Below are 22,973 nucleotides of genomic sequence, written 5' to 3' on the forward strand. Positions count from 1 at the left end.
CCAAATGCTAATGTACCCAACCATGGTAAGTCTTAAAAAGAGGTGGCGGCAGCACTCTATCTTGCTTAATCAACTTCTTTAGTTTTTATCTTTATTTTCACTGCCATGTACAACAAAAAGACTAGTAGCACCACCTTTTTTTACTAGTGCTTTCTGTAAAATTTAGTTTCAGCTGCCAAGCTTTAATCATTGCTGTAAACACTTTCTATGCCTCTGATAGACTTGTTTTGTAGAGAATTTTATCAAAACCGGCAATTATATATCTGTTTTTTTAAAAGAAAAAGTAGGGTGTCTGCCATGTTCTTGAATTATGCCTTCCTTCCATTTAAAAAAAAAATCAAGAAAGATTACTCTTTGCAAAGCTCTAAATCAACTTGTGTTTTGGAGCCAGATTGCAGGGACCGCTGGGGCTGTGTCAAGGCAGAGGTGGTGTCAGTAAGTGGGGCCACCAAACAGTAATGGAAAGACAGGGCAAGGGGAACTGGGCAAAACAACAAAGAGGGGAAGCAAATAGTTACAAGCAGCTGTTGAACAAGGAGGCTGGTGCTGTGAAGTGTGGGGGAATGGTGTTTGGAGGGGTGAGATGAAAGCAAAGGAAAGCAATAGGGTGAGAAGGCAAAGGCAGTGAAGGTAAGAAAGTGGGCTGGGATGATCTGGAGAGGAGAGAGCAAGAGGCATGACTTGGATTGAACGGTTGGAAGAGCCTCTGAATCATTCTTCAGCTGTCATCAGTGTCTGAAATTCACCTAGTGTTTCATGCTCCTCATGTTAGTCTTCACAAAGGAGGATGAGCTACCCTAGCAGCCCATTTACTCCATTACCTTGCTTGTAGTGATCCACGTGATGGTATTCGTCTCTTCTGATAATCCACAAAAGCGTTGTGGTGATGCTTCATGAGGAAATTTATTCACTGTAGAAGAAACAACAAACTGCAAAAAGGGCACTTTGAAGGGTGCTAATACAAGAACTGGACACTGAGGAAAGACCAGTTGTCCTCTGTGTGCACTTCTGTCTACCTGACTGTGTGTCTTATTCAACTCATGTTTTAGCTACGTCACTCTGTGCTGTTTCTTCCACAGGACCCCCTGCCTCATTCACTGCATGCAATGGACCTGCTCTGAGATAAATCAGAGTTGCACAGTGAAAGAGACCAGCTGTAGGACCCCTGCCTCATTTGTCAGGTGTGTACTGAGTCAGACAAGGGACTGCAGGAGAGAAAGGGAAGCTTTTAGAGCTGAGGCAGTGAAATTCTGACCTGCCAGTTGACTTTTTTTCTGTGACTATTTCTATATGAGAGTTTTCAGGTTTTTTGAAGCTGCTGTTGTGCCAGTGGTTGTTTAATTGGGTGTTCCTTATTTTATAGGGGACCTTTTTGATCCCGAACGACCTGCTTTACAGAAACATTGAGAGAAACAGCTGCAAATGAAGTGAATGGGAATCCACTGAACCCCAAGTGCTATACAAGTACAGATCATTCAGGCTGTTGGTGTCTCAGACAGGCACCCAGAATTAGCAAATATCTTTTAATACAGTCTTCAGTCACTCATCCATAAAATGCGAGTAAAAATATCCCCGTCTCTCATAGAGGTGTGTGAAAATAAATGATCTTGGGCTGGTGAAGCTCTCGGACAACGTAATGATAAGCCCATAGTAAAACATATAAGAAAATGAATAAATATCTAGAGCCAGGTTTGAATAATGTGCAATAAATAAGGCCTGGGGCCACACACTGAACAATGAGCAGAAACCAGCATCTCAAATAGCTGCTCGTTACATGGGAACAATCCCTTCTGAATGCAGTCTGAGATGGAATGCTGTGGAAAAAATATGATCGTGTAATTAAGGGCTATAAAATAATGCATATGTACATGAGGGCTAAGAGTATTTCTCACAAGTAAATACAACTGTGGTGTTTCCTAATTCTTGGCTTCATTTGTAGTCTGCCCTATTTAACATACAGGTTTTTTGTTTGTCTTTGTTTCACGGGTCCTGTCATACTTTGCAGATTTATGTGCTGTAAGACAGCATTGTCCCAGCCTCTCCATTTGGATTAAGCGTTGCCATTTCATGTAGGTGCAGATCAGCTAATTGCAGGCAGTCAAAACCTGCTCATCTTATACATTATGTATTCCACAAGTTGTAATCTCCACTGAGGTGCAGATTTGTGTGAGTGAGAAAGGCAGATCTGACCCTGTAATTTGCCATCATGAGCAAAACTGACACCCAGATGCTGCTGTCCTTAACAGTGAAGGAATTGGGAGTAGTTGAGATCTTACAACCCGCTAGCAGTAATTAAAACAATAAAATCCCCAGTAATTTTCCCATGCAGCAATATGCAAGAGAGAAGAATGTCACTAGGGCTATGAAATTACTTTAAAAGACTTTGCTGTAATGGGTGGAGGAAGAATGGCAAAGCTTAAGCTTCTAGCGAAAGTATGCAGAAATGTAATGCTCAAAATTTTAAATACCACATTTTTGATGACTGATTATTTGCATATTTAGGAACAAATATATAATGACTGTAATGATCATGGAGTAGTGTTAGAATCTATCAAGTTGAGAAGTTGAGTGTTAATGGTGCTGGGATGATCAGTGTCCAAACCTAATACTGGTTAACCTTTCCATGGCATGTCTGGTATTTGCTATAATTCCAAGGGAGAATGTTTTGTATAGTACAAAAAATGGAGCTGTGACATGTACCCCTGACACTTTGTTTGTAGGAAGCAGAATTGTCTATTGCAAATGTCTAAGAAACATACCATAAAATCTTTTTCTCTTATATTTTCCCCATTCACAATCTCAAATACTTGAAGAAGAATTCATTGGCCTATTTAGGCTGTAGAACGTGATGCCTCTCTCAAGGATGACTAGTATCACTGTTGGCCAGTTGACAACTTGGAAAGTACTGGTTCCCACATGTGGTTCATTCTGGAAATTAAGTAAGCCAAACCTATCAAACACGTCTTAATCTGTGTAAGAGACCAAATGAGTGTCCTTTATGCAGTGGTTTAACTGCTCAGTTTTAACAGTTTCATCAGACAAATGTATTGTATAGTTTAAAGAAGACAGAACAAAACGTGATGCCAGGGTACCCAAGAGCAGTAACTGTGACAAAATCCCCTCAGGCAGAGCCTGGAACTACTGGCTAAAGGAGAGGGGAAAGGGCAATTAAAAAAAATACAACAATCTGTGCTTGTAGTGGTCAGACAGCAAGATACAGCACGTGTGCTGGGTGGGAGCCATCAATGAGAGCCGGCTTCCCCATGGGATATGCAGACCTGGACTATCAAAGGAAGCTGGGTCTGGGACAAACAGATGTTATGCCAGACACGTCAGCAGAGCTAGTCTGTTTTGCATAGGCACCTGATCTTACTTGGCATGCTCTAAACTCTTTCTTTTCTGAATCTCAGGGTGCAGTATAACCATGATGATTTAATTCTAACTGCTCTGTTCTCTGCATGTGATGCAACTCTGAAGTATTACTTCTAACCTACACAAACAGGAAGCCAGGGTACAAGGTGGCATGCTGCCAGGTGCACAGCTCCTGAGTGTGCAACCTCAGTCACACACCTCTGCTTCCCTTCGATGAGAGAAGGAAGAGAGGCTGCAGAGCCCTTGCATGACCAAAGTGTTCTGAACAGTCTTTCCCTACAGGTGTCTTATTGACATAGTTAGGCAGTGTTAGTGCCTCAAAACTGATGTTTTGAAAACACCGTCCTGAGGCATCTCTGCACAGCAAGCGCTCTACCTTCTGGCAAACCAGCTTAGGACACAGTGGGGAAAATGACCTTGAACATGCGGGCTAGTGGCCCCCACACCACTGTGAGCGCAGGGGTAAGCTCAGACCTTGGCATCGCAAAAGCTGCATGTGACCGGAGAGTGTGATCCTAACCATGCTCAGTGGCAGGCAAGTCAGAGTCTCATTCTTTACAGACCTGCCAAGTGGAAAATGTTTATTTGCTGCTGTGGATCCATGATCTAGGAGAACAGAATAAAAGTGATTTAACCTCCAATGTGAGGAAAATCACCTGACTGAGCGGGATGCAGAGGACAAACGGGACAGAGGGCCTTAGCTTGCCTGGCCAGGAGGGATGGGGAAACAGAGGTGAGGCACACACACGATTTTTTTCTAATTATTTATGAATAATTTTCTAATTTTTCTCTTGCTTGGATTCCACAATTGCTGGAAATAAAGGCTCCTCTAGCTGTCTGGATGCATCTGTGACATTGACTCTGTCTTTGAGATGGGGAGCACCCTCTGGTGGTTAAGGATAACCTGACATTTCCTGGGATTGGCACCCATCATCCCTGCAAGCTGCCAGTTAAACTGGGCTGGAGGCAATGCTAGCTTTCTGGCACGGCTGGGAGGGGTGTTTGGAGCACAAACGCTCTCTCTGACTTCCTAATCCAGGAATCCGAGTTCATCCCTTGGGAAGCTTTTTTGCCCTGTGAAAAGGGTGCCAGGTGTGTGCGTTCTCTCTGACCTGCCATTGGGCAAAAGCTCACATCTGGCCCCTTCTTGCTGTCTCCTGGTGAGAGGGCAAGTGAAGCTCAGTTTGCTTCATTATTTCTCAGTGGACACAAAATCTGGCCCTGGGTCTCTCCCTAGGAACTGCTGTTCCCTGCCTCTGCTCTTGCTCCTGTCTCCCAAAAGCACCAGTCTTGCACCCAGAGCTCTTCCCAGTCCAGCTCCAGCTGGATTTTTCTCTGCCTAGGTGCTAGAGCCAGCATAGTACAGTCCCTTGCAGGGAGCACAGGAATTCAGCTCAGGTTTCCCTTCACCTTCCCTAAGTGGATTAACAGGCTGAGGGGATCGTCTCTGCCTGCCTGACTCAATCTTCATTAGCTAACATGTTTCGCCAGCCGCAGTCACATCCTGGTCTGGAGAGCTCCTGTTTGACAGGAGCGGATTCTGGCCTCAGCCTCCCACAAAGGCTGTTGCTTCTTCTGAGAGGGTTTTCTTGATAGCAAGGCTCTGTGGGCTGCCCTGGCTGCTCGGGATGCAGGGCAGGAGTACTGCAAGATGTGCATCTTTGCTCTATGCAGTGTTCACTTTACAATAACTAATCTGCATCCTCTGCTGACTGAGGGACCTGCACCCCTACGTAATGCACACGCTGTACGAGTGTCACAAAACGTTCTGTATCTCTGAAGGTGCACCCGCATGTGGTTTTTTTTTTCCCCCTTGTGTTTTCCAGCCAAGAGAGGATCCCAAGTATATTGCGATGCCCCTGAAACTTTCATTAGCTGGCTATCCCTTCTGGATGCCCTTTCTTGGGTGCTTGTTATGTAGTCAATATGAAGGAAGTATTACCTAACCAGCTGTGTGCACACAACTGACCCTGTCTTCTCAGCCTTTTCTCCATCCACCCTGCTGCTTTGTGGTAGTCATTAACAGGTGTTGCACCCTTGCACAGGCAGTCGTTTATTTTACAAGCGCTGCTGTTTCCTCAGTCCAGAGAAGATCTTTTCTACACAAGGAAGTTGTACACTTTAAATTGCATTGATTTTAAAACAATCCATCTAAACTAGTGAAAATCCAAACTGTGGATGCTCTCCTGCCAGTTTGAGGATGCTTCATTTTTGCTCATTAGATATGTAAACAGATTTAGTTTTTAGTTTTGCACCAGTTTAAGTTAAACTATTTGAAATTGTACTTTGAGTTATACTGCAGTAACATTCTCATGCAAAGAAAGCCTGCAAGGAGAGGAGGTGAACACTGGGCATCACTAATACCAAATGCCATTGGGGGACTGCTGTGTCCAGCAGTATGGAGGGAACTGGTATCTGTGCAGAGGCTTGAGCGTAGCTTAGCAGGAAGAAGAGGCCTCCTCCTGGCTGTCAAATGCATGTAAATGGGTGCAGATTAAGCCTTATATTTCTGCAAAACCGAGACTCTCTGAAAGCACAGGGCACGCTACAGAAATTTTTGCGACTGAAAAATCTCAATGGGAAGTGTATCACAAGGAAGCAAATGTTCTCCCTTTGTTTTTGTAACCTGACCATTGTGGTGGGGGAAGCTGGTGTGCCAGGCTCTGAAAGCAAGGTCAACTGGCCAGGAATGGAATCAAAATGGACTTTTTTTTTTCTTTTGGCAAGTTAGAAGGGAAATAAAAAAGGCAAATGAGCATGAAGGGGCAAAGGACACTGCAGACTCTGGAGGATTTTAGAACCTAAAGCTGTATTTAGCAAATTAAGGGATGAATTGAATTTCCCAAACAATTTGTGTTAAAGCACACAAATGAATAAACCTGGCACTTACGAACTAGCAGTGTATTTGGTTTGGCCCTGTAAAGATTTTCAAGCCACAAGTCAATGGTCAAAGCGGAACAGCTCCCCTGAGAGCCTTGGGTTGTCTGTGCTCTAGCTCCCTGGAGGATGCAATCCTCTCTGGAGCAGTCCCCTGTCAAGGCTTAAGTAGCTATCAGTGCTTAATGATGTTCTTCCCAGAGCGGGAAACAAAGGTCACTCAAACCCTAAAAATGTAACCTGTCTCTGAATGGGTAGCAGAGGAAGTTTCCTCTGAGAGACTAAATACGACCTGTTTCATTGAATGGAAAACGGATCCTTTTTATACTGCCCTTTGTTTGGAGGAATATAGACTGGGAGAACAAAACCATTTTTATATGTTTACAAGTGACAGAAATCACTTTGTTATGTGTAAGGAGAAGCAGGCTGGAGAGGAGGCAGTCTGAGGTGGGACTCACTTAAATGCTCTCACTGTTAGACTTTGTGCCTTTTTGATGTCGAGGCTACCTTAGATCACTGATCTTGATGATCCTCTCTTATTCTTCAGTCGTTTCCTTTTCAAAGGTTTCCCAAAGCACTTTATGCATTAATGAGTTATTTTGCTACCACACCTGGTTTTGCAGTAGCTTTAACGGCACAAAACAATGTACTGATTTGAGATCAGAATCAAAGAAGAATATCAGTGCTGGGGAGTAATGCAAGATATACTAGCAAAGGCGGAGCAGGAATAAATTGGGAATGTTGAATGAGATGTGTTTAAAGCAGTAGTTCATGGTCTGCTCCTGCACTTTTCATCTCAATCTCTGGCATCTCATCAGAACGTAATCTGTTCAGTCCCCATCAGTGACCCTTTTGTAACACCACTCTTCTGCAGCATCTTCCAGTGAAAAATGCTGCTGGTGGTTGATAGTTTCCAAGTTCTGGTTCCCCATTGTGGTCTTCTGACCAAATCCAGATCAAGAGGATAGTTACCAGATCTGTCTGACTGAGCAGATCTGTCTGTCTCTACAGCTCTTTTTTAGTTAGTGGGGAAGGGTCAACTCTGAATACTGGAGGGAACTCTGATTTTAGGGAATAACTCCTCTTCATCCTCTGATTTGGGGAAACAATGAGAAATTGCATCAGGAAATAGTACTGTATCTTGAAAAGGCATTCTCAATATGATATCGAGAATTCCATATTTCCATGCTGACTTTTTCAATTCATGTATTTCCTTCTGTTTAATCTGCTAGTCCTTCCCTCCACATTAAGTTTAGGATCTTTAGATGAGCTTTGGCTACAGACTAGACTGACATGCTTTCTGTGCAGTTAGGATCTGATTGCATGTAACTTCAGGGTTGCTTTATCAGCTGTGGATTGAATTGAGGATGTCTACTGGGAGTTTTAGGTCTTGGTTTTCTCATTGGAGGTCCTTCCATCAGGCAGGTCTGTTAAATGCATGCTGACTCCCTAGAGACACTTGATCTGTGTTTAAAGGGAAGCAGCTGAACCACAAGAAGAGAGAAATGGCTGTGTACTCAAGCACTACTGCTCTGAAGGGATCTTACTGTAAACTGTGCAAAGCTTGCGTAGTAATCTGGGTGCCTGGGGCTCTCTCTGTGCTCCATCCCAGCGGAGACTTGTGTGATGCTCTTTTTGGCCTTTCTTACTTTGAGAAAGACAGTTGATGGCTTCTGGATGCTTTGGGCATGAACTGTGTTTAACTCTCCTGAGGCCCAGGCCAGGAAAACCTCTGGAGGATTTCAAGCAGCACCTGCCTCCTGCTCCCCACTCCTCTTAAAGCTTCCCCAGAGGAGACACCCGCTCAGGGAGAGCAGGAAGTCCATAAATAAATAATTTCCTCTGTCTCTCCTGATCAGCCCAAGCAGCTGTGATTGCTCTTGAATGCCTGGGTTGCTTTCTTCTTAATGGCTTTTAAACCAATTTCACCCTCATCTGATGACCCAGCTTCTCCTCCTATTTTTGGAGAAATAATTTCTTCTTTTAGAGAGGGTTTTGGAGAGTATTTGTATTGTGTCAAGAGTTTTGGCTGAGGTGAAATAATATAGCAGTGCTGGCAAAGCTACACTTTACTGGTTCTACTGGGCTGCCCCATGCCATATTCTGACAAACATCTACAGGGCACCTCCCTGGGTATTGCAACTAGCATTGACCCTTGTTTGAGAGCACTGGATACATGTGATGCTCATGGACATCCCACAAGCATTTAATAACTCTTACACCACTCTAAGCCACTGCACTTTTTTGGATATGTTTAACTTTTGGGAGAGCTAATTACTGAGATATTTGAGTGCTTATCCTTTGCCCCACAGTGTGTAGGTAAAAGTTTGGGAACATAAGTTAGGAGTGCAGGCTCTCACTTGTCTGTTCAGCTGACCCACAGCATCTCATTAATGGGCATTTGACAGCTTACTAAATATTTAGGGCTTATATTAGTGCTCTTGTACTTTGCATTTATGAACTGTAGTAGCTCAAAAAAAAGTAGTCCTTACATAGCAAGTATGTTGTCAAATCTAAAAGTGCTTGGTTTGTATCCTAGTGCAACCCCTGGAGATATTTATTCCTCATCTGATGAGTGTCATCTGGGTTTGTCTATGCAGAAGTATTCTGTATTTCTGGAAGTATTAGTACCACCTCCTCAGGCAGAACCTACCTGCTAGGCAAGTAGGACATGTAAGGCATGTTCTGAACATCCTTACAGTGCTGGTCAGGTATCCTATGCCATGTGCACTAGTACAGCCTGGTGTTGCATTACAGGCCAATGACAGTCCCTCGTAGTGCCTTCGGAACAGGCACTAGTCTATTGGGTGGAATACAGCTGCCATGCCTATGGTTATAATGCCAAATGTGCTGATCCAACCCAAATGATTGCTGGCTAATCAAGGCTAATGACCTGCATTTTTTGTTTGTTTTAACCATCCTGCTTGACCAATCAGTTTAATGACTCTCCTCATGAAATGAGCCCCTGGAAACAAAGTGGTCTCTCGAGGTACTCTTGCCTGGTACCTTCTTCCTCAGAAGCAAGGCAGGGCCCTCCTGGGTGCCATGTCATTGGCTGTTTGGCAGACCTCTGTATCTGAAGCATAGAATCATAGAATGGTTAGGGTTGGAAGGGACCTCAAAGATCATCTAGTTCCAACCCCCCTGCCATGGGCAGGGAAACCCTCCGCTACACCAGGTTGCCCAAAGCCTCGTCCAACCTGGCCTTGAACACTGCCAGGGATGGGGCATCCACAACTTCTCTGGGCAACCTGTTCCACTGCCTCACCACTCTCAGAGTGAAAAATTTCTTTCTTATATCTAACCTAAATCTGCCCTCTTTCAGTTTAAATCCATTGCCCCTTGTCCTATCACTACACGCCCTTGTAAAAAGTCCCTCTCCAGCTTTCCTGTAGGCCCCCTTTTAGGTACTGGAAAGCTGCTATAAGATCTCCCTGGAGCCTTCTCTTCTCCAGGCTGAACAGCCCCAACTCTCTCAGCCTGTCTTCATAGCAGAGGGGCTCCAGCCCTCTGATCATCTTCGTTGCCCTCCTCTGGACTTGTTCCAGTAGCTCCATGTCCTTCTTGTGTTGGGGACTCCAGAGCTGAACACAGTATTCCAGGTGGGGTCTCACGAGAGCAGAATAGAGAGCAGAATCACTTCCCTCGACCTGCTGGCCACGCTCCTTTTGATACAGCCCAGGATACGGTTGGCTTTCTGGGCTGCCAGTGCACATTGCCGGCTCATGTTGAGCTTCTCATCCACCAGCACTCCCAAGTCCTTTTCCTCAGGGATGCTCTCAATCCATTCTCTGCCCAGCCTGTACTTGTGCATGGGATTGCCCCAACCCACGTGCAGGACCTTACGCTTGGCCTTGTTGAACTTCATGAGGTTCTCACAAGCCCATCTCTCCAGCCTGTGAAGGTCCCTCTGGATGGCATCCCTTCCTTCCAGCGTGTCCACAACACCACACAACTTGGTGTCATCTGCACACTTGCTGAGGGTGCACTCAATCCCACTGTCCATGTCTCCAACAAAGATGTTAAATAGCACTGGTCCCAGTACCGACCCCTGAGGAACACCACTCGTCACTGGCCTCCGCGTGGACATTGAACTGTTGACCACAACTCTTTGAGTGCGACCATCCAGCCAATTCCTTATCCACTGAGTGGTCCATCCATCAAAACCACATCTTTCCAGTTTAGAGATGAGGATGTCGTGTGGGACAGTATCAAATGCTTTGGATAAGTCCAGGTAGACAATGTCAGTTGCTCTCCCCCTATCCATCAATGCCGTAACTTCATCATAGAAGGCCACCAAATTAGTCAGGCAGGATTTGCCCTTAGTGAAGCCATGTTGGCTGTCACCAATCACCTCCTTGTTTTCTATGTGCCTTAGCATAGTCGCCAGGAGGATCTGCTCCATGATCTTGCCAGGCACAGAGGTGAGACTGACTGGCCTGTAGTTCCCTGGGTCTTCTTTTTTCCCCTTTTTAAAGATGGGGGCTATGTTTCCCTTTTTCCAATCATTGGGAACTTCACCAGATTGCCACGACAGTCATTGCAGTGACAGTCTTTTTCTCCTACCATCTTTCTTCTGTCCTGCTTCTGTCTAACTTCTTGGTACTTTGAAAAAGAAGTGGGTTTAACAAGGAGAAATGCTGTCCCCAGGCTGTATGGTTCCCAGGACGAACCTGGTAGCAACAACTTCTGGAAGTTATATCATAAAAGCCTACCCTTTGCTGAGCTGCTGACCACTTGAGGGGCAAGGTCTAAAAGATGTGTTGAGTACTACTGAGTTCTGCTGACTGTAAACATATAATGGAACATTGCTATGTTCAACAGAGGAGCAGAGAGGGGAGGCATTAGTAGTCTTTGACCATCGCTAAAATAAAGGTGTTCAAGAGATGAGTGAGAGACCAAAACTGGATTTTCCTTTGTAAGCCCTGTGGAGACCAGGGGGACCTCTTGCTAGGAGGCTGCAGCACTAAAGTCACCCTCAGACCACTAGGGACTGAGATTTGAGTTTGCCTTAACAATGATACTGAAAAGTAATCTTTTTTAATGCTGCCACAGGAATAGCGAAGATGGTAACACACGACTTTGAAGGATAAAGGCATTTTTGCTGAAATCCAGTGATGCATGTTCGGGTCCATCAGGAGAAGGTTTTACCATTGCCCAAAACTGCCTCCGTGCTTGGATCTCTGAGAAACTTAAAGACTTGGAAGTCACGTCAATAAGACCTTTTCAAAGACATCCAGGGACTTGTAGTTTCGCACATGAGACAGAGTGCCATCTTTTGGAGTACACAGGGCTACATAACAGAAGTAGGACTGAGCTAGTGAAGCTTCTCCTTTCCTTTGCATAGAGAAGCTTTTCTTCTGGTAACCAGCGTCTGTCTCCTTGTGACTGGCTACCCTCTTGATACTCTATGTGCATATATTGTGTAGCTAAAGCAGACATGTTTGTATGGTCCTGAGTTGCCCTGCCTCATCATCTAAATGATGTTTTGTGATATAGGGAAGGATTTTCTTGTTCTTTTTCCATTTCTTGTTTGAAAAAGTACCACAAAACCATGATCATTCATGGTCTGTAGGCGTAGTGTTTGAATGTTAATGACTTGTAGACAGAGCAGCGATTTCGTAATGTGTTTTAGTGCGGGTGTCTGAATGAGATACAGTTGATGGAACTCAGAAGTTGAAAGTATGTTAAGAAGCTTGGGACAGGGTTTGTTGGCAAAGCTATCTAATCAAATAATGTGTCACACCAATTTGATCTTGTCCAGATAGTGAAATAAATGTAGTTTAAGTAATAAATAAGAAAGATTTGTGAAAAAAATCCTCATTGTTGTTCAAACACTAAAGTTAGTACAGAATAAATCTTTAAAATAGTCATGTACTTAACCAAGCTCTTTGGAGATCCAGAGCAGAGGAGATTTGCAATCATTGTGCTGCTGATACAGCATGTCAGAAGGAAGCCAGCCTCTGTCATGTCAGGCTTTAGCCAAAAGCTGTAGCCCCTTACTTTAAGAAACTGGAACATTCTGAGGCTGGAGAAGGTGACCACAAGAGCAGTCCTGATCATCTGATGATCTCTGCTTTTTCCAGACTGTTGTGCATCAGGTTTCCTAAGGTCACTTGGGACCTGCAGGTTCATCTCACCATTAAATGTTTTTGCATAGATATACTGTTGGTGAGCTCCTCTATATTTGGCCTGGCTGGCTGGGTGTAGTCAACAGTCTTCTATTGACTGTGCCCAGATGAGGCCAGATGGAGGTTCCTGCAAGGAAAGAAAGGTCTTTAATCCTTGCTTTCTTCATCCTTTATACCTGGATAGAAGAGTCCTTTCACTGCTTTGCCTCTTTATATCTGCTTACACCACTTTCCAAAGGACTCTGTTTCCTACTCAGAGAACGCAGTTAAGAGGAAATTGCACACTTACCCACTGTTTTTTGCCACATCATAGTATTCAAATTGTAAATTCTGGGCCACTGCAGCCACATCAATGCTGTTGTTGGGAAATAAGTTATCTTGTATTTGTTTTAAGTTCCTGTTTCCATCACAGACTTGGAAAAATTACCTTTCATTTCCACTGCCTAGCTCTCAGTGGGCATGCTCTCTAACAGTAGTACCTGAAGCATTTTGGTTCTTTAAGCCCTACTGCTTTTCTGGGTTGAGACACTTGGCATTATCAAAGCACATGCCAAAAATGTTTTAAATCTTTGCATGCAGCGTTACAGTAAGTCACTTAGTTCTCCTGACAACACAGGTATTTCTTTCAATCAGTTCAGTGAGTAAGCTGGTACTATGAATATTAGGGTCCTGAGGTGATTAGAATGCATGGGCTTGGAGAGAGAAGCAGCAGATCTTCTCCCTAGGTTATGAGTAAGCATCCCTGTCCTCCTGACCTCCCTCCTTGGACTTTTACAATACAAAACTTGAAGTTAGTGTATTGAGGAAGGAAAGCTAAAGGTGAAAAGATATTTTTTGACTTCATGTACCATCTGACAGGATGAACCACCATACTGGGAAAGCCTTGCTTGTGATGCTTGGAGGATTTGCGACTGCTAAGCAGAGATACTTCCAAGATTCCTTGATGCCTTATGTTCCCTCCTTCCTCCAGGTAGCTGAGCAAATAGCCCAGCTACTGCTCTGTGGACACCTGGGATCACGGATGGGGAAGGATTCATTTCTGCTTTGCTGCAATTTGGAAAGAGAATGGGAAATAGCAGTGAGTGTGCTAGTAAATGATGTGTAGCTCAGTGTGAGCAAAAGCACTTTCCAGTCAATGTCTTGGTCATGTTCTGCCCAACTAAGGGCTAGTGCAACACATCATGGGAAACAGATCAGCAACAGGTCAAAATCTGGAGTCGGATTACAGCTCCCCATTGAAGTCTTATAAATCTACGAGATCCATCTACCTCTGTAATTACCTATCTTTTTTGAGGAAGGTTTCTGTCTGCTTAGTTAAACAAGTTAAGCAAAGACTGACTAAGCAGTAGATTGACAAAACATGAAAGCAGATACACTGCAGTATTTCTGGGCAAGGAGGATAGAAGTTCCTATCAAATACCCTGGCTAACTGATGATACAAAAGAGCTGAAGGCATAATCTCAGCTATATAATTTCCTCTCCTGCGTCTCTGTATGTTGCTTACTACAAACTCTTCCAAAATCTGGAAAACAAGATCTCTCTTCCCATTGTCTTTATTCTTTCCCATTTGGTGAAATACTCTGTGCCTGCCTCTGACTCTTTGAATTCTACAAAAGTTAGCATGGCATTGCCTGGTTTGTCTGTGTATGTGTGTGTCTGTGTGTGCACTTTCATCTAAGATACCAGCAGGAACATGTTCTGCTCTGGAAACAGAGTCCTGCTATTGACACTGCAAAGACAAAAGCAGGTATAGAAGGACACAAAACAGCACTGGCCCTGGGGCTTATTAAAATAAAGTCTTGACTTTTCATTGGCACTGTAGGGACTGTGTTTGTCTTATCTCAGGGCTCCTAACACTGTTGTATCCAAGCACAGAGCTTAATGATTAAGATCATGTTTTGGGACAGAGAATTCTCATTCAAAGCAGGACAGTAAGAGTTAAAACACTTGTATTCAGACTCTTGCTCAGCTACAAATTTGCTCAGATTGATCTGGGGCAAGCCACATAACCTCTTTATGATATGATTTGGCAGTCTATAGGCTGAGAATTATAACACATGTTTTAAAGACTAGGTAATGCTTGAAGCATGTCTAAGAATGTTCAGATGGGCAGTTATTTAAAAATTACAATGTGAAAACTATTTCCTGCTTAAATAGATGTTGAGCTTCAATAGTGATGGTGGTGATACCTTTTAGATGGAAGCATATTGTTTGTAAGGCCAATTAGGTTTTTTTGGAAAAAAAAAATAAATCTGTTGGAGCTTGGTAGCAAACAAGACATTGCCTTTGGTGGGGAGAGCAAACTGTTTTGTTTGAGTGTAGTAAGGGAAAATAGACTAGAGCTCAAAATAAAGAAGTCTGTGTTGTCCCCATGGATAGAGTCTGTATCTGGGACAGCTGTTTGCTGTGGGAAGGGTGAAAGCCTACCAGCAATCAGGGACCTACCTGTACTCAGAGGACCCAAGTTTCTCTCCACAGTTACTATCCTTCCAAAGCAGAGGGATCAGGGCATGCAACACAATGACTTGTGTGAAGTCCAAGCAGTGCTATTGGCCTCAAAAGTGTGAAAGAGTTGTCTTCTAAATTCATCACAATGACCCCTCTCTAACTGTTGTTTCCTTAAATGAGACAGGGGCTGGGAAAGGTCTCTTGTCATTGAACTCCTCTTTCCTCAGCAGACAAGATAAGCATGTGTGTACGCACGTCTGTTCTGCCTGGCTTAGGTCTCCTAATTATTAATGTATGTTTTTTGCTCCATGCAGATACTGCTTCACTGACTTCCTTGTGAGAATACAATAACGAGGACTTCATAAAAGGGAAAAAAAAAAAAATCCCAAACTCCCAAAAGTAACTAAATCTCTCCCTCTGCTGCATTTTCCTTATTCACAGAAAACTAGCCTTATCAACAAGTGAAATCAAGTTTGTTTGGCATGATTTGCAGGTTACTCCTATATTAGACCAAATGAAATTTCTGTCAGTCAATCAGTCAGCTTGTTGCAAAGTTGATCATTATCCCATGATAAAAGTTTAAAAAAAAAGTAAAAAATTAATCTATCAAAAACATATTAGTCATTAAAGGATGAAGGGGAAGTCTCCAAAGGAAGTCTCTATCTGTCATCTCCCGGAAAAGCCAGCAAAAGTAGAGAGACATGTCTTCACAATTCTTGTTTTCTTCCTGGGGAACAGGATTGCATGTCTCCAAGAACTGATGCTGCCTATGGCTCCCTCAGCCTATAGCACTCGGATTGTGCTCTGCCCAAGGCTAACATTGATAGAAAGTTGTTGCTCTGCATTTGGACCAGGTGTGAGGAGAACCAGTGAGCTTAAAAGCCAGAGGCTGCCTTAGAAAGTCATCCCAATGGGTGGCACTTACTAGAGCACTTGTGGGTATGCTCTGCTCCGAGGCCACAGACTGAGTAGCCAGGACTGTTCCTGCCCCTCCCACAGGCAGTGAGCAGCAGCTCCAGGGCAGGATTGGGTCAGGATGGCAAAGACTGTGCTCATAGGGCACGCTAGTGCTGCTGTGGCACGTGCAGTTCTGCCTTGCATTTACCCAAACTGAGGTTTTTGGCTTCCAGATCTGCCAGCTTAATCTTTCTAACCTCGTCCTGGTACTTTTTTAAAAAACACATGTATCAGAAGGATGGCCATGTTGAGATCAGCGTTTCCTTCTTCATTCTTTGGGAGGAAGAGAAACTGGCTAAAGCTGTGAGAAGAGCTCAGCAAGGATTGTGTGCAGAAGGGTTTGCAAAAGATGAAGCCTCCTGAAGTTCCAAAATCAGCCTGCAGGACTCTTTCTTGGGGAATTCAGGTTGGCAGATCGAGCCCAGCCATCAGAAACTATTTCTTTCTATCCTTCTCAGAAAGGCAGAGCCAGGCCTCTGCACTGCTACTCCCAAGGCAGGGGAAGCACCATTTGTCTGTTTGGGCTGGGTCAGAAGAGAGTAGTGTTACATTTCTGCACCATTCTGTAAATACCCACCTTACCCAGGCAGTCCTCTGTCAGCAGCAGCCCATTTCCAGAGTACAAACCCACCATTGTACTGTTTATATCAGTTAATTTGGCCCTGTGGACCTTGTGCCAGGTGATCACATGGCTCCCTGTTTGCCTCACTTCAGCCTGGATAAAAGTTAAAGTGCAAAATTAAAACATCAGATATTGGGAGAGCAGGACCTGCCTGCCAGGCTATTCCCACTGTGGTCCCCCATTCACAGAGAGCTAATCTCTGCACAGTCAGGATCCAGCCAGGGAGCATCTTTCTGGAGAAAATTGCTTTCCGTCAAAATCAGCTCACTGCAAGCACCCTGACTGTAGCCTGCCCAGGCCTTGACCCTGCGAGCCTCTTCCAGCCTCTCTCGCTACTTGGTGTTAGCAATCTTCTTCATGGGGCAGCTAGGTCATCAGTGAGCCCCTCTCTGACCTCAGATTTCTGTTGGAAACACGCTGGTGCTGGTTTCGTCCTTCTTGCCTCTGCTTGGGTCCGGTGTTCTCCTGTGTGGTCAGTGAGATTCTTTGCTAGCAGTCTTGGACCATGCTAATGCTCTACTAAAGCTCTTGTCTTCTGTCCCTTCAACATTTAAAGCACCTTAGAGTTTCTTCTGGGCTGTTACATCACTTAGGTATACAAAGGTATACGTGTGTATGTTCCATTTGTGTTAAGTCTGTTTCCTGGAAACACGTGTAATCTGAATGGTGTCACCTGCAACATTCATGTAATCAGATTCTGCTGTAGTCTTAAGCCTGTGGATGGGTCTTCTCTCTGACTCCCATTTTCTAAATTAACCTGGTTTCTGTGCTATCTTCGTATGTACCTTTCACCATAAAAGACCTCTGTTTTGATGCCCTTAGCCTTTCCTGTCTTAAAGATAGTTGATCTGAATCATGTGGCTTGTCCCCACACAGCCTGAGGACATGCCAGGACATACCATTAGTTTGTAGGGCATTTGTTAAGATGTCTGGTAGAGGAGGTAGAGAGGAAGTTGCACTGATAGACTTCAATAAAGCGAGGATGATTTACACTGGCTGTGCATTTGGCCATTCCTCTTTTTTGAATATTATCAAGTTTCTACAAATACTGATTTTGTGAAAAGTTTTAGCCTAATTTAGTCAGTGCTAATTGCCATGTTTATGGCTGAACCACACTGGATTTTCTTCTATGCTGTGTCGGCCCCCTCATCTGAAAAGCTCTAGTCTGCCCTTTGCTTCTGCCAGTACATGCTCTTGCCTTGAATTAGATTCTGGTGTTTATATCAAGAAATATCCTCTTAGTTCCTATTTTTTATTTTTGTTTGTCTGGCATAATAGAATGAAGCTTTTATCCAGGTGTGTTTGTGTGTATTTTCCTTTTTAAAACACATTTTCCTCTGGTTCTTGTTTATCTGTTAAGGATATTTTTATATATCTGAGCGCCGGACATCTAAACATGAAGTAGAAGCATAGGAGAGAGGCAAGTGAGGTTTGCACAGGTGCAGTTTGGAAGGTGCGGAGTAGGTAGCAAGGGACAAATAGACCCTGTAGGGCACCTCTGCGTGAGTCAGGCTTTCAGTGCAAGACTGCGGGTGCTAGGCATGTGCCCGAGAAGCTCAGGGGCTTATAAGGAGAGGGATCTTCAGACAGGTATTGGTACATTGCTGTAATCGTGCAGTGGAATTGTATGAGTGTGAAAACGTGTGGGAATTGTGAAAGCACACTGAGTCTCATGGCAGCCAGTACTTACGCAGAGCTTTGAAAACGTGTCTTTCATGCGGCCAGTTGTGTGTGCCGGTTTCGATGTTTGTGAAAATTTCTGAGGGTCTGCATCTATGGTTTGTGCGCCTGGGAATACACGCTGTTGTCCTGAATGTCTGACTCTGATCTCATGCGCAGGATTCGTTCCAGTGTAGTTTCATAAGCTGCACCGAAGTGACCTCTGAATTGCGCTGCTTTGCGATGGGACTCGGGCACTCTCCTGCATGTGTGTGTTAGAGTTTGTGTGTGTACGGGAACGCAGATGCCCGAGTACAGCGACTAGGCTGTGCCAGTGCAAGACACGGGTCTCTGTGCGTGCACAAAGTACGTGTATGCGGAGACATGTGTGTCCAGAATAGCACGCTGCTGCGTTGTGCCGTGCATGTGGGCTGCTGTGCGGGTGCACAGAGGTCCGCGGGTGCGAGCAGCTCTAAGCAGTGCACGGGGCACCCTTCAGCTCAAGGTTCTGCTTAACCCTAAACTCTACAGCCGCTGCGGCTGCGATCGTTCCCGTGGTGGGATCGGACTGGAGCTGCGACTTCGCGTCACCCGGGCTGCCGGCGGCCCCGTCGCCACAGCTGCAGTGCCAGGGTCAGCAGTGCCAGCGGCCCGCACTGCACCCCGCGGGGCCGGGGCCCCAACTCGCCCGGCCCGGCCCGGGACTCCCCGCCGCCTGCTCCGGGGAAGCGCGGCGCCTGCCCGGGCCGGGGCCGCGGGGCGCCGCCGGGCCCGCTGCGTTGCCGGTGCCGTGTCCGGCGGCCCCCCCCGGTCGTGCCTCCCCCAGTCGCGCTCCAAGCCCAGCCCCTGCGCGAGAGCCAATAGCCGCCCTGCCGTCTCCATCCGTCTCCCGGCGTTAAAGCTACAGCGGGGCTCGGGGCGGCGAAATCCCCCGTGGCCGTGTCCTGCGCGCCGCCCGCCTCCCGCCTCCTGCCGCCGCCAGTGTGTCCGCACGCGGGTGCGGGAGCGGAGCGGCGCGGCGCTACCTCCCCGCCGCCCGCCCCGCCGCCGGGATCGGGCCGGCTCCCCTTCCCGGGGCTCCCCCCCCTCCCTGCCCGCTGCAGTTTAGTTGTTCTCTCGTGTTTTTCCTTTCTTTCCTTTTTTCTTTCTTTCTTTTTATTTTTTTATTTTTTTTTCTTCTCCAACCGGGAATGCTCAAACTGGACTGATGGACATTTCTGAGCTGTGCATCTCCGACCCGCTCGGCTACCACAACCAGTGAGTGTGCCGCGCCGCGCCGGGACCGGGCGGGCCGGGGGCGGGCAGGGACCGGCGCTGCGTCCCGCTGCGGGCGGGACGGGACAGCGACCTGCAGTCCCGCCGCCCGACTGCCGCAGAGCCGCCTGCCTCCCGCCCCCGCGGGGCGCCGCGTCGGCCGGGCGCGGGCAGGGCGGTGCGCACCTCCGGGCGGGCAGGTGCGGCGGGGTCCGCGGAGGAGCGCTTTGGGGAGGGTCGGTGTGGTGGTCTGTTTCTTTCTTGCCTTGTAACTTTTCCCTCTAATGCTTCATCTCCTAGGAGCAGGCAGCTAACAGTGAGCACTGGCAGTCCTTTCTGCGCGGTTTTACTTTCCGTCTGTGCTAGGATTTTTATTAGGTGAATTACTCGGTGTCTATAAAGAGATGTGCATATAAAATTACACAAAGTAGATCCATTAAAGCACTGTCTTTTATTTAAAAAGTCCGTTTTTCACCTGAAATGCCCTATGGAAATTTAGTTTCCCACAGCTTGCTGTTTGGATAGCCTGCCCGGGGAAAGAGTGGAGTGAGTCGGAGGGCTGGCAAGCAGACATCCCAAGCTGGGACCGGTGGCTGATACCTTAGCACCTGCTACTGCTCTTTGTATTCCGAAGTGGGCTGTGCCTGGTAATGCTGTGTTTAACATCACTTTAGTATGTTAAGTTTGATTTGATCCTTTTGGGGAAGTTAGGAAATAAGGCAAAATCTTCTCAGCGTTTGCATCCAGCTGACTGGAGCAATTCATTTTAAATGCATTTCTCCTCTCCGATAAATCTCACCCTGAGCAGAGTTCCCTTTTGTGTGTTTGCATGTTAATCCTTGTGTCACCTACGCAGGTTCTGTGGTGTCATCAGAGGTAGGAGCGAAGTAGTTTTGCCTGTTTCATTGCTTTTGTTTTAAGAACACATTGTATTTAGTACAATTAAAACAATTAAAACCAAACAAAAAACCCACAGTGATACTTACCCCTCTTTCTTCTTTACAGCTGTCTTTTATCTGTCTGTCTGTTGTTTCCCGATATTCCATCTGTCCTTACACTCATTTCTTCTTCCTTTAATCCCCTGCTTCCAGCAGTTTCATTAAAATGAGACTTAGTATTGTTAATAGAAATTAATAATCTAACCCATGTGATTTTCTTTTCCCCACTGATGCTAACTTGTGGCTGCTCCATTTTGAATTAAAAATAAACAAACAGTTTCTTAAGGGAAATGTATTCTGTATGCCACTGGGAGTCTTTTAATATTAAGGCAAAAATGGAAAGTGCATTTACCTTCATTAAATAAAAAAAAAAAAAGAAGAAAATGCCGCAAACAAAAGCTGGATATTCATCACTTATTATATTGTCTCTTAACTTTTTCCTTTTATTTTTTATACTTATGGAATTGAGAAAAGGAACTCAAACAACATGAAAACAGCAAGAAGTAATCTGCATTTTATATTACTGTTCACCCCTTTTACTTTTCCATGGGCTCTCCATCCGCTCTCAATAATGTCAAGTGCACCTTACCCATATTCACAACTCTTTGGTTACTGAATAGACAGGTGAAGGTGGCCCTGGGGGAAGTGCCACTGAGCCCCTACGGCTTTACAGTAGACAGAGAGTGTTGCTTTTCGAGAGGAGAAACTGTTGGAAATCCCTCTGTTTAGAGGAGTGCTTGGCTTGGTTCTGTGTGCCAACTAACCTTCTCTTTAACATTGTTGAGGTTGGGGGAGACAAGCAGAGAAACATCATTTAAAATATCTCAACCTCTATTTTCCAATCTCTTTTTAAATTTGTTTTTAGTTAAAGGGGTACAACAGTGCAGAGAAGTGTGGCTAAGTCTGGAAAAAGTTATTAAGAAAAGGAAAAGATGTGAGAAGCCTTAAAAATACAGTATGTTTAAAGGTATATGTGCAGTGTGTCAGGTACTGATTTGATTTACGTTCTGGTTTTGTTAAGGGTAGATTTCAGTTTGTATTCCTGTAGCTGAGGATAAAAGTTGGCCCAATATATATCCCTTTAGTCATTTTTTTCTCCCACTGTAACACAATTATATTGTAAACATATAATGTAAATACAGGTATTGCATTTGTGCCGGTATCGTTACCCAGCTGTGTGAGCATATTATTCTTACCATACTGTTTTACTCTTCTGACTGTTAGCCGTTTAAAAGATTTTAATAGTTATTTTCCTTTTTTTTTAAAAAAAAATAATACTGCTTTTGATTATGTGGACAGCAATTTTTGTCAAATTAAATTAGGAGCTTAAATTAGGAGCAAATTTTAAAATATTGCAGACCGCCTCTTCGTGTTCGTTTGCTTGTTAAGCTATAGGAAAAAATAGGAGGAAGAGTAGAAGGATATGGTCACTCAATACGTGATCCATACAGTTACCTGGAAACTGTATTTCACCTCATAATTATTGAGAGAGAAAGAGAATGAACAAGGCAAAGGATAGAAGAGGTTATTCCCTCCACCCTGGAGTTTAAGGAGAATTTAATTCTTGAAAAAGTCAGACCCAAGAAGAGTCTAAACAAAAACTAGGCAAAGAAATTCATTGTCCCTAATCTCACTGTTGAGGTTTTGGATTTGTCTTCCTCAAGCAGTGAAAGTTCCCTTTCCTTTGCCTGCGTGTGTTGGTCTGAACAATTACACCAGAAACCTGCAGAACTTCCGATCAGTGAGTTGTGTGGTTTCCCTCAGTGCAGGATCTTGCAGGGAGAGTAAGAAAATACTTCTTCCTAATTTTCACCCTCTGTGCATGTGTCCTAAGGTAGCAGATGTATTTAATTTCTTGCGTAGGAATCCGCTCTTTACCAACTGCTTACTATCTTTTGGTACTGACCTTTGGGAGAATTATTCCTGGGCTAGGTGGTGCAGCTCCAAGGAAGAAGCTTTTGTATGAGTTCGAATTCGGAAACTAACAAAGACAATGATTTGTACCTGCAGTTTGTGTCTCAGGTGGGGGCATATGGTGAGAATACATTAGTTACACTATACTGACAACGTCTGTCTGCCGTACAGCGGGAAGGGAATGCGTGTGCAGACACTACAAACGTACACTCTGACATAGAAAAGATGTGATTATATTCATACACAAACATGTGTGCATCTATAAATATTTATGTGTAGGAATATGCATGTACATATGTATGGTCATACTGAATACTGGTGTCTCTGTCATATGCAAACCTAAGGCTGTTTCAAAGGTGAGAAATACAGGATTTTTACTTTTCCATGTTAACTTCCACTTCCCAGAGAATTATTTTCTTCCTAGTTATAGTTGCTCCTAGAAATGTTGATAGGACTACAAAATTGTCATTTCTGTTTCTAATTAATATTCTACATGACAGAAACTGACCAAGGAACCATCATGAAGGGAAAATAAAAATCATTGGCAAATGAGGGCATCCTGCCAGATGCTATGTCTCTTACACTGTTTCCTCTGATGTACAAGAAAGACACATGAGTCATTGATCTGATAAAAATGAGGATTATTTTATGAACAGAAGGAAAATGTTCAAAGGAATAAGTGATATATTTGATAGAGAGATGGAAAGATATAACATTGGAATTTTAAGTCAATGAAGGAGTGAATTCCGGACCCTGCGACGGAGAATTAACAAAGTTGTTGTCACTGACTCTAATGCACGG

At 44.7% G+C, this 22,973-nt stretch overlaps 1 protein-coding gene across 2 annotated transcripts in view; it reads left to right on the forward strand.

Annotated features, from left to right (window-relative positions):
• Positions 1-1,101: 1,101 nt before the first annotated feature.
• ESRRB (estrogen related receptor beta) overlaps positions 1,102-22,973 on the forward strand; it is a 104,264-nt gene continuing 82,392 nt past the window's right edge. The window contains exon 1 of one of the 2 annotated variants that reach the window (XM_086612999.1): positions 1,102-1,181. In XM_086612999.1, the coding sequence (XP_086469125.1) occupies positions 1,102-1,181 (80 nt within the window). Of the gene's footprint in view, positions 1,182-19,273; positions 19,324-22,973 lie in introns of those variants that run through there. The other variant, XM_086613000.1, reaches the window with a different exon arrangement.

This window comes from Tauraco erythrolophus, chromosome 6, assembly GCF_009769465.1.
Source record: "Tauraco erythrolophus isolate bTauEry1 chromosome 6, bTauEry1.pri, whole genome shotgun sequence".
NCBI lineage: Eukaryota > Metazoa > Chordata > Aves > Musophagiformes > Musophagidae > Tauraco > Tauraco erythrolophus.